Source organism: Cnephaeus nilssonii (assembly GCF_951640355.1).
Source record: "Cnephaeus nilssonii genome assembly, chromosome: 12".
Taxonomy (NCBI): Eukaryota; Metazoa; Chordata; class Mammalia; order Chiroptera; family Vespertilionidae; genus Cnephaeus; species Cnephaeus nilssonii.
The window spans coordinates 30,628,401-30,640,569 of record NC_137083.1 but is presented as its reverse complement, the minus strand read 5'-3'; the positions used below and the strand labels follow the sequence as shown (position 1 = coordinate 30,640,569).

Here is a 12,169-nt window from a genome sequence, read left to right as displayed (position 1 = left end):
GGGCCCAGGCCTGTGTTGTAGGCTCAATCCCCAGTGTGGGGGATGCAGGAAGCAGCTAATCAGTGATTCTCTCTCAGCATTGATGTTTCTATTTCTCTCTCCTCCTCCCTCTCTGAAATCAATAAAAATATTTTTGAAAAGAAATATATAATTTTTAATAAAATACAGCTTATTATTTTCAAATGTACATTTTTTTAAAAAACAGATGTAAGCACAAAGAAATATAATTATACTTGTCCCTTAAAATACCTATTAAAATGTTCAACGCACATATTCTTTGACCTACCAGGTCCACATCTAGAAATCTACCCAATATGTGCTGATGGAAGTGCACAAAAATATATGAAAACAAGTTTGTCACAGTATTGTTTATGACAGCAAAAAATAGAGATAATCTAAATTTCCATTAGTACAGGATTGTTTAAATGAACTATTGTTCACTCCTGTAATGAAATATTATGTCTTCACCGAAAAAATGAGGTATCAATATAGAAAGATGTCAAGATTACCTGGAGGAAAAAAATGAAGTGGCAGAACAGTGTGCATAGTGTGAATCTATTTGTGCTTTGAAGAGGATATCTGTGTATTTATGTATATACACATTTACTTAAATGCGCATAGACTATTCCTGACCGTGCTCAAAATCTGTCAAAAATGTTTACCTTTAAGGAAGCAACTGCAGCCTGGGCAATATGTATGAAGGGGATATTTTTAATTCTTCTGTACCACATACCTCCTGAATGCTTAGAATTTTTTTATAAGTATTTACTGTTTTTTGAATAATGGATAATTGTTAAAAATAAAAAATATTAAATTTATTTTAATAACTTTTAAATATGTTTATATAATTAAAGAAGCCTTTCAACATTAAAGCCTTTATTCTGCACTAAAAAAATTTCAGGCATGTTAAAGGGGGGAAACAGCTCCATTACTTTTGTTCTTAGTTTAAATAATTATCGACTTATGGTGAATGATCCCTGAAAAAGATCACAACACAAAAATTAATTTCCACCATTGTTTAGAAAAATTACATATACCACAAATTACATATATAGGAGAGCCTCAAAAGTGGTATTATAATGGCCCAAATTGAGAAGATTTCCCTCCCCCCACCCCCTGGATGTTTATGCTTCCCTTGAAGTGTCATGGAAACATTCAATAATGAAGCAACCATATTGATCTCTTCACTTCATTTGCAGCGTTAGGCTTTTGTGCAGATGGGTCCTGAGCATATGCTGTTTTTGGATTGACTCCTGTTTTCATAACCAGAAATTAGTGAAAGATGGCTTTCCATGATCTAATCATCTATTTAACCCTAAGATAATGAAATATGGTTTTAAAACATGAATTTTTCATCCTTTTTCTGATTTACTATAACATGTTTCCAGAGTTGATATTTTAAGGAAAACTTTTGTAATTTATAAAACATTTCTTACATGTTTTTGCCTCTGACACATTTTCCCCACATACAGTGACTTGTCAACTTTTTCTATTTCTCTTTGTTTCTGCTATCTTCATATTTACTGTTTGTGTTAGACCTACCCTTTTAGATAAGAGTCTCTGTTCAGATCACCTCATTGATGGTAGGCCTTTTGTGTTTGGCCAATAGGTAGCTAGAGTGTTAATTTCTGATCCAATCAGAGGTGTCCAGGAAGTGAAGGGTTTTTTTTGAAACATAAACACCTCTCATTCAGTTAGAATCTCATCTTATGGACAGTTCTTGGTACAACAGCCCCAACAGAAGATGTTTAAAATTCTATTACATTTATCCCCAGCCCCACTCAAAAAATAAATTTTAAAAGAATCAGTATAAAGGAAAGCTTAGATTTGCACGACATAACCCACAGGTTTTATGTCCAACTCATCAGTAGTGTAGGGACAATGACCCTGGCCTTGAATTCACAGGTTCACACAAAGTCTGCATCCCTACTTGGCAACTTCCCAGGTGGCCAACCTTGGCTCACAGAGATTGTGACCTCCTATATAGACTAGAGATAACAATATTGTAGGATTGATGTGAGGATTCAAAGTGATTGCGTATGTAAATTGAGTCGGACAATAGCTGACACCAAGTAATTCTGATAGCAGCAAACCTTTATTGAGTGTGTACTGAGTAACAAGCCATTATTCTAAGCGTCTTATGATTATCAGCTCTTTAAACATCTGAACAACCCTATGGGAGTATTACTGTTTGACAGATGACACCGGCAGGTCCTGTCATTTGTTTGAGATTACACAGCTCACACTGTTAACAGCTACGCCAAACCAACCCTACCTAGGAAGTCAGTGCCCAGGTTTGTTTCTATCCTGACATCTGTGGCCTTCTGAGTGCCACCCCTGTCAGACCCACGTGTGAAGTACCACCCTATCTTATCCTCCATCAAACCCAGCCATAATCCTGGTGCATCATGCTCAATGGCTGCCTTGGGAATTGGGGGTGTCCCAGGGTCGGGATTGCACGGCGAATCATTTTATTTGCTCTCTATCCTCTAATCCTAACTGAGGTTCACTCTCTCCTGTGGTATTATCTCAGTAGGAGCAGCAGTCGCAAAGAGAATCCCTGCCTGCCTTGGGATTCCAGGGAAGAAAATGTCTTTAGCCTTGTGATATCATCATGTCTTCCTGTCCTCTCCCCTCCACTTGTCCAGCACTGAATAGTTTAAGTGGGGTCCGTCCTTAAGCCAGACTGGGAAGTAGGTAACATTTGCTTCTTTAAGCCACCCAGTCTATTAGTCTGTCCTTTTTCAGTCTTTCATGTCTCAATGGGTCAGTTTAATTAAAAGTTACAGCTTCTGAAGAAGTAAGAGATGGGTGGGGGGATGGGAAGGACCGTTTAGGGCAATGCTTCTCAGACTTGAATGTGCGTATGAATCAGCCACATAGGGACCTTGTTAACGTGCCGATGGTGATACAGTAGAGCAGGAGTGGGCCTGAGCTTCTGCATTTCTCGCAAGCTCCCAGGGATGTCAATGCTACCGGTTTCCCGCCCACACAAGGAGCAAGTATTTACAAATTGAGGCATCACCCAGAGCTGGCAGAGGATTTACCCTGTGAGGTTTTCCAGGAACATTTCATCCGAGGAAATGAGTCTCTCAGTGGCAGTTAGTTCCTATAACTGGCTGCTAGAAGAAACTTCTCCATTTCAAACCCTAACCTAGACTGCTTACCAGTAGAGCCATTCCTGGTTGGAGAAAAGAATAGTATAAACTTGTCAAGTCTTGATAGAAACAATGTAAAATTAGGCATCCTCCTCCGTCAGTTTAATTTAGTGACTCTCAAATGATTTGTATGCCTTTTCACTGAGCTTTATGTGAAAGTATCCACTTGCTGCTGCTGCTGCCGGTTGAGTTTCTCAGGACGGGGGAAATCGATGACTGAACTTATTCTGGTGCAAGAGCCACGAGTGTATTTCAGTATCTGCTTCTTGTTCCTTCGATCATCACATTTGGAGTCAGCTCACTAGGAGCGTTTGTGACTAATTTGGTTAGAAATGGTGTGATAATACTGATCTGCATAATGAAATCCTGTGCAGAGCCTTACAAATGGAAGCGCAGCGTGGCAGAAACCTGGGCAGGGATGGCGGACTCTCCTTGTGCTGGCAAAGGCTTACATCCTCTGTTTCTGTTTTCTAGGGAGGAGAGCACTGTTACTACCAGGGCCATATCCGAGGAAACCCGGCCTCATTTGTTGCATTGTCAACATGCCATGGACTTCAGTAAGTGTCCAAATTTCTGTGTGTGCTCCCCATGCGTTCAATCACTTGTTTTCTTTATTTTTAAGGCGTTGTAATCAAAATCCCTCTTTTATGTGAAGAAATCATTTGAAATCAGGGACGGATCTGATCGTTTCTCTTCTGTGGTTTATAAGCCAAACATACTTTAAAATTAGAGTTGCAGAAACCTGGGGCTTTGGAATTATAATATGATACCTTATAGAGATGTTTGAAGCATTTTTCTAGTTTCGTCCAAGTTGAGCCAGAAGCGGTTTGGGTAATTTTGGTCTCTGTTTCTGTGGATGTTTTGACTCTGGGTACCGGTTCTGCTTTCACTTCTCTTTGGTGTCAGTTTTTACATTTTTGTAGGATAATGGACATTTCAGTAGATGGGAACTCTTGACTCCTCGAGCAAAGAGAAAAGGCTGCAAGTGACCTCAAGAGCTCATGTGTTTCAGCTTTTTTTGTTTTTGTTTCAGCTAAAATCCCACCTAACCCACTGCAAACCGGTGGGAGGTTCTGCCTGTTCTTAGAAATCTCCAAGGATCCGAGTTCATCCTTCCTCGGGGCCTTGCTTCCTTTCTTGTAAAGCTCATTATCAAAGAATGTCTGCTGATGTTTAGCATGGGAATACATCTACTTCCTCTGTCCTGTCGGTGATGGTGATGCACAGGTGGCCATCTGTCACTTGTTTGTAACCCCTTACAAAGCCACTGTGTCATTCCGCAGCATTCTATCTGAGCTAAATCATCTCAGGTCCTTCTGACTTGTTTACTTTTGTTGGGGGGAGAGGGCACAGAAAAAGCCAGCACTTTAATTCAGTTTTGTTAAATTTTTGTTTGGTAACTTTAAAAAACTTCCTGTCTGTTACCAAGTTAGGGATGTAGCTTTTTTCTCTAACCAGCAGTTATTGAGTGTCCAGGAGTATTGAGGCGATTAGGACATGAGGCTGGCCCCCCAGGAGCTCAGTCTAAGGGGGAAGCTAATTGTAGCTCAGCATCCTACTATGGAATATGATAGGTGTATTTGTTTCTTTGAGAGAAAGTAAAAAAAAAACAACAGAAAAAACGAGAAAGATGCAAGCTGAGAGTGGGCGATAAAGAATGAAGGCTCTTACCGGGCCCGTGTGGCTCGGTGGTTGAGTGTGGACCTATGAACCAGGAGGTCATGGTTCGATTCCTGGTCAGGGTATATGTCCAGGTTGTGGGCTGTATCCCCTTTAGTCCCCAGTAGGGGGCCTGCAGGAGGCAGCCAATAGATGATACTCTCTTATTATTGATGTCTTTCTCTCTTACTCTCCCTTCCCTCCTCCCTCTGAAATCAATAAAAATATATTTAAAAAAAAAATAAAAAAGAAGAAGAAGATGAAGAAGTGGCTCCTGAGCAGTGGCTCAGGCAGACTGGGAGGGCCGCTTGCCCTGGGGCAAATCTCATAAAAGAAAAAAAGAATGAGGGCTCCAGAGAAATGTCTCTGAGGAAGGTGGTGTAGGCCCCTTAACAGGGTTTGATAGAATCTTCCAAGAGAGGGGTTGGGCCGAAACCGGTTTGGCTCAGTGGATAGAGCGTCGGCCTGCGGACTCAAGGGTCCCAGGTTCGATTCCCTTCAAGGGCATGTACCTTGGTTGCAGGCACATCCCCAATAGGGGGTGTGCAAGAGGCAGCTGATAGATGTTTCTCTCTCATCAATGTTTCTAACTCTCTATCCCTCTCTCTTTCTCTCTGTAAAAAATCAATAAAATATATTTTTTAAAAAAAGAGAGGGGTTGGATTGACAGGTCTTAAAAAAGGCAAGGAAAGAGATCTAATGGGAAAGTCCGTGAACTGTAGCTAGCCTGCCTCAATCCGGCTCTGCAGTAGGTATGTGAGAGGCAGAAAGGAGAGGGGGAGGATCAGTTACACGGCCAGAGAAAAGAGGCCCCATGCCCTACAGTGTGGAGGACTTCTCTTTGCTTATTCCTTCTTCTAAAAGACAATTTCCCTTATTTTAAATAAATTCTTTGAGTAAAGAGTCATTTACAAACATGAATGCATGTCTAACATGTGAGCTTGGGTTTTCTTATCTGGAAGAAGAAATATTGAAGTTGCCTTTAGCAGTAAAATTGGACTGATCCCAAGATGAGTACAGCTGTCAGCTCAGATTAGTACACCAGGCCTGTTGGCACTTGTGACAGCAAATGGATGTTGTAGGAGCGAGATATAAAAAATAAGTCTTTTTCCCTCTCCGTTCCTCTTAAAATCCCAACCCAAAGTCACCTTGCAAGCATCATGCCTAGTTCTTATTCCAGTTTGCCTTCTAGTTTTCCAAATGGGCACAAATACTGTAAAAACCAGAGAGAAGGTATTATCGCCTCCTGAGGGCTCCAAGAGCTGACAAACTAAGACCCATAGCTTTCTCTAAGCCTACCTAGTCATTTGAAGGAGGATGGAAAAGTAACTTGAAGGACTTTTTTGTGACTAGATCAGGCGCCGGACTCAGAGTCTACTTCAGTTGTTTTACCTATGTAAAACTTAGTTACCTTTAGAAACCTTTTCATTTAAAACTACACAAAAACACACAGAAAACCCACTGTGTGTCTAGGATAAGGTGACCAGACGTCCCGCTTTTGGTGGGACAGTCCCGATTTTTAACAATTTGTCCCGCGTCCCGCGGCATTTTAAAAAAGTCCCGATTTTTGGAAAGAATGCACGACAAGCTAGGGAACGGCGGGAGAACAGGAAGGGAATATACGGTTTTCGGCGGCCATGTGGCTATTTAGCCAGGATATGAGTTTTATATTATTTTTGTTAATTTTATAATGTTAAACTTTAATAATAACAAATAATTGTTGAGAACTGCTTATCGAGAACTGCTTATCAAAGTTCGCATTGTTGATCAGTTGTTAGAATTCGACCACCATTGTTTGGACTTAATGAGCAATAGCATTTTTTGGGATTGGCAACCACGAAAACATTTTGTAACTGTCTCTCAGACGATACACATCATACTGAGTGCTAGTAAGCTAGCTAAACAAGTGATGTCATTACAAATCAGCTATTCAGATAATTTAGGTAAGTAATTTATTTATTTATTTCATAAATACATAAATTTTCTTGAATTTAGCAGACAGTACTCATATTATTTATATTTTATAGTGGCGGCAAAAAGTCTAGTGCCGGCCTTGAAAGTGACACTTACGACTTACGTTACGGCAAATTCATGACCTTTTAAACAACGACAGCAATCTACTAAAAAAAATTCACTCAAATGAGAAATATGCCAAAGAATAAAATAATACTATACATAATTTTTTATTTATTATATTTGTAAATTGTACTTATGTTGAAATTTTAAAAAATATATGACAATACTATTTTTGCGTTCTGTGAAAATTTTTGTTGCTCCATATAGACCAAATTTTTAATCAAGAACTGCCCCCCCCCGCTCCCCCCCCCTCGCCCCCCCCGTCAATGGTGTCCCGCTTTACCAATGTTAAAATCTGGTCACCTTAGTCTAGGAGCACTGTCAGGATTGTGGACAAGCATGTTTTGGCATTCTTAGACTTTTTAGACTTTTATAAGCGTGTGGGGAAAATTTTCTCCAGTTCCTTTTTGTTATTTTTACTTCTCATCCTGATTTTACTTTCTGAACAGAAATTTCTGACAGAAATATTTGGGGTGGATATTACTAAATATTAAATTATTTATGTTGTCTCAATTGCAGCAATTAGATATGAGGTATGTTATTTCATCCATAATTCATCTTTTATAAAATACATATTGAGATTTTTTTCATTTTCCTGCATTTATTTAATTCAGTTGAAGAACATAAAAGGGAAAATAATCACATTCAGATTCATGTCTTTTACATAAAGAACCTGCAACAGCACTTTTTTTTTTTCAAATTCAAAGGACTAATGGGTAATATTTTGGTCCTGATATGTTTGATGTTGTATGCATGCATATAAGCATAACCAATGGACACAGACACTAGGGGGGTGAGGGCATGTGCCAGGGGGTGGGGGAGGCTGGAGGGAGGTCAATGGGGATAAAAGGAAACACATGTACTACTATTTGTAATACTTTAAACAATAAAAAAAGATAAAGATTTATGACCAAGACTACTAATACTATTACTATTATTAATACCAATATACAAAAAAATCTGGATGATACCAAATTCAAAAAGGCTCCAAAGCTGTGTTGTATGTTTGCAAACATTTGTAAGATTATAGTGACACAAGATTGCATTTCACCATAGGGACATATAGAAAAAGAATAAATGATTTTCAGAAGATGGTGTTCCTAATCCCAGTTCTTCATGCATTCCCACCAAATCCTGACAGTCTCAGAAGATAAAAGGAATATAGGAACAATGACAAAGAATCAGTTCAATAATTAATACTTTATATGTTTTGTTTATTTACACTGTTAGTACTGACCTTGTGAATTGAAAAGAGCACATCTAAGGAGCCAGACAGTTTTGAGCAGTGGATTGAAAGAGATCTAGTACACACAGAGGGGCAGCTTCAAAATGAAGAAATTGTGGCAAATGATGGCCATGCCACATACTTGAGATTCAGTATTACATTGGCCTTTGGTCATTTTGCATCTGTGTATAGCAATTCTGCAGAGGGAACAGCAGTCTCAAATCTTTCTTAATAATTATAACAATGCTTTTGTATGTTTTTTAACAATATACTTATTTTAAAATAAAGTTGCCACTGATATACTTTATTAAAGGGATTTGTATTTAAAAGAAGAAAAAGACAAAATCCTGTAACTATGGGTAGCTTAAGAGTGGACTCAAATGTAAGTTTATTGCCCTCTTGTGGCAATTGGTAAGAATGGCTGTTTTCTTTAAAATTTTTGATGCAGCCTTTCAAAATTTTTGTTCTGTTGTTTCATAATGACTCAGTCCTAGTTGCAGGTTTTTATCAAACATGTTCTGTATTGTTGAAATTTATATAAATATAACAGAAAGTTACCAAGCCTCAAAGCAAATAAAAACACATATGGCTTTTAATTGTTAAAGAACTTTTAATAATAGCATATTGTAATATAGGGAACCAGAATCTTGCAGAAATAGATGGTGTCAGACTCTGCTTTCTTTACACTGTGTATCATGCTGTTTAAACTCAGTAAAAATAATTGGTTTTCACATTAGATGTTAACCTAATGCAAGAGAAAATAACACCCAGTACTAGTTAAGCAAAACAATCTGCTTGCAACGTAATCAGTATTGCCATGTGAACTTCAATAAAGAGAATGGCTTTATGTAACTTTCTCCATGGATCTGGCCAGGTTCCTGCCATATTTGTTTCAAAAAGACTCGCCCCCACTGATTCCTTAGGCCTGTATGGCCAGTAATATATTATAAATGGCATCTGTTTAACTTTAAATTCCAAATACAATGTCATCCAAATTCAGAAAGTGCACTCTTGTTTGAAAACCTTACAGATGTGAGAATAGCAGTTCAAGGATCTGTGCGAGTGGAGGACATGTGGAAGATGTTAAGGCAGGAATGAAAGGAGCTGGATAGTGGCAGAGCCGGTTTCCCTAAGCCATCAATGAGAGACAAATACTGTTCCCTGTTTCACAGCTTGGATGTCTTGCAGTCATTACACTGAAAAATGACTGCAGACGATGACAGCTTCACCCCTGTTAGATGCCTGAGTAATATGAGCATTCCTTCAGCTCATAAGGGGCTTGATCTCAGTGGAAGGACCATGTTCCACTAAAAGGAGTGACTCTCAGGGTCTCTCTGAGTGGGAGTTACGGCCATCTGCAGCTTAAAATGCCCTCCACCCGATTTCTCAATTGGCTGGTAGCCATCTCCAGACTAAGAAGTCCAACACTGAACTCCAGATTTGCGCCTTGCTCCCTGCATCCTGCTTCCTTCCTCGTTGCCAACCCCATTCTGTGCTTCCGACCGCTTTTTTTTTCACCTTATGAAGTGGCAATTCCATTTTCCCAGTTGCTCAGGTCAAAACCTTGGTGTCCTCACTGACATGACTCTTTCCTCCCTACTTCATCTGAAATCATGAACAAATCCCATTGGTTCTACTTTGGAAAAATAGCCAGAATTTGTCCAAGTCTTACTATTTGCATTATTACCACCATGATCTAAGCTACCATTTTCTTTCACCTGGGTCATGGCAATACTTTCCCCATTTCTCTCCTTGCCATCCTGAAGATGATTGTTGCACAGCTTTTGGAGCCGTTATTCGGAAATTGAAGGGGAGATTGTGTTTCCCCTCTGCTGAGAACCCTGCGGTGGCTCCTCATCTCTCTCAGAGTGAAAGCCAAGGCCCCAAGGGCCTACCTAACCCTCGGACCTCATTGTACAGACCTCACCCAGTCTACGCCAGCCACTCTGCATCCTCCATGGTCCCGAACACGCCAAGATCCTCTTACCTTGGGGCTTGGTTCTGAAGTGCTGTCAGCACAGATATCCTTATGGCTCGCCCCACCACTTCTCTCGGGCCTGTGCTTAACTGCATCGTCTCTGTGAAGCCTTGCTCTGACCCTCTGTGCAAATTAGCCATCTTCTGTCTCTGGTTTCTATCTCCAATCATCTGGCATTTTTCATTACTAGGGGGTTTATTGCCCTTAACCTGCTTTAGTTTCCTACCTAGAATTTGCCACCATGTCCTATATATTTAGTTGTGATTATGTATGGTTTCTGTCCTCCCTAGACTGCACATGAGCCCCACGAGGGCAGGGAAGGGGTCTGTTTTGTTCAGTGCTGTGTCCTCAGCACCTAGAGCAGTGCATTGCACGTGCTTTCTAAATGTTTGTTCAATGAGTGAATGATAATGAAGGTGGGTAAGCAGCTCAGGAACCAATCTGCCTGAGCTCTATTCCTGCCTCGGCTCTCATTGATTAAGTCATTTGGGCAAGTTACTTTGTCTCTTTGGGCTTTGGTTTCCTTACTTGTAAAATGAAGATAGTCATTGTGCCTCCCTCCTAAATTTTTGGAAAAGAGTAGTAAGCGAGTATATTTGGTTCCTGGTAAGTTGTTGAAAGGTGTCAGCTCTTGTCACTATAGCATCTTCCATGTGTGTGGTAGGTAGGCAGTTCTGAGTAGAGTCCCTGGCAACCTGCATCAGCATCACATGGGGTTTTCTAAAATGCAGCTTCCTGGGCCCCCATTCAGAAATATGAGGAAGGTCCTGAAAGTTTTGCATATTTACTAGCACATTAAAGTTTTAGAATTATATATTGGAGAGCAGAATAATGGACCACAACTAGAGAATGGTAATTGTGAGCCTGGTGAACAGTCTAGTTGAGGAGACACTGCTGCTTGTGGGGAATCTGACGAAGGGGCCTTCCCCTCTCAGCAGTGTGTGTGTGTGTGTGTGTGTGTGTGTGTGTGTGTGTGTGTGTGTAGTATGTGATGTGATGGTAGTGATAGGTAGGACTGGGAAGTGGTGTTGCGAAGTAAACTGGTCCTCTAGCTGCTGCCAATTTCAAAATGATTTTGTTCTGAGACAGGAGTTGGTAGCCATGACTGACTATTTTCTTGTTCTTAACAGTGGGATGTTCTATGATGGGAACCACACCTATCTCATTGAGCCAGAAGAAAGTGACACCTCCCAAGTAAGTGCTCCTCTGTTGTGGCAAAGGTGAACATTGATGCTGGGAGCTTTTTTTCTTCCTCTTTTTTTTCCCTCTCTGCTTTATTTTATTTAAATATATATATTTAAGTTTTACATTTCATTTAAATTTTATATTTTATTTATATATTTAAAATAAATACTGGATATGTCAAAACCACAAGTGGTTTTTATTCTTTTTCTTCTTAAAAAAATCTGTCTCTCCTTTAAACTGAAAAACCTTTCCTTCAGCGGTATTCTGAAGCTTCCGTTTCTCTCTCCACCACAATGTGCTATGACCTGTCTCAGTCTGCTCAGGATGTCATTACAAAATACTGGGTGGCTTAAACAACAGACATTTATTTTCTCACAGTTTTGGTGACTGGAAGTCCAAGATCAAGGTGTCAGCAGGGTCAGTGTCTTGGTTGAGGGCTCTGTCTTCGGGTTGCAGACAGATGCCTTCTTGCTATGTCCTCACGTCGCAGAGAAAAAGAGGGAGCTCTGGTGTTTCTTCCTCTCCGTATATGGGCACAACCCTATTGAACAAGAGCCCCACTCTTACAACTTCATTTAATTATCATTTCCTCACAGGCCCTGACTCCAAATGCAATCACATTTGGAGTTAAGGCTTCAACATATGGATTGGTGGGGGGTAGAGGGGGACAAACATTTATTCTATAACAGATCAAAGCCAGATACGTGATTTTCCACCCTCCCTTTCTTTTCTAGATTTGAGATTTTTCTCTATTGCTCATTGTCTTCAAAGCCCAGTGCTGATGAAGTTTAGAGAAATCTAAGTTTTCTCAATTCTGCTCTCACAAATTAGAAAACGATTAAGTTAATGTTATAGACTAGAGAGAAACATAATCCACTTCCATTCTAG

The 12,169-nt window shown here is 39.9% G+C and overlaps 1 protein-coding gene across 15 annotated transcripts in view; it reads left to right on the top strand.

The window, feature by feature from the left end:
• The window catches only part of ADAM22 (ADAM metallopeptidase domain 22), a gene marked incomplete at its 3' end in the record, with an annotated part of 173,280 nt that overhangs the window by 94,271 nt on the left and 66,840 nt on the right, over positions 1-12,169 (top strand). For all 15 annotated transcript variants that reach the window (XR_013814270.1, XR_013814271.1, XM_079785609.1 and 12 more), the window contains exons 5-6: positions 3,633-3,715; positions 11,227-11,290. Coding sequence is in view for 13 of the 15 variants with exons in the window: in XM_079785609.1 (XP_079641735.1) it covers positions 3,633-3,715; positions 11,227-11,290 (147 nt within the window). The remainder of the gene's footprint in view (positions 1-3,632; positions 3,716-11,226; positions 11,291-12,169) is intronic.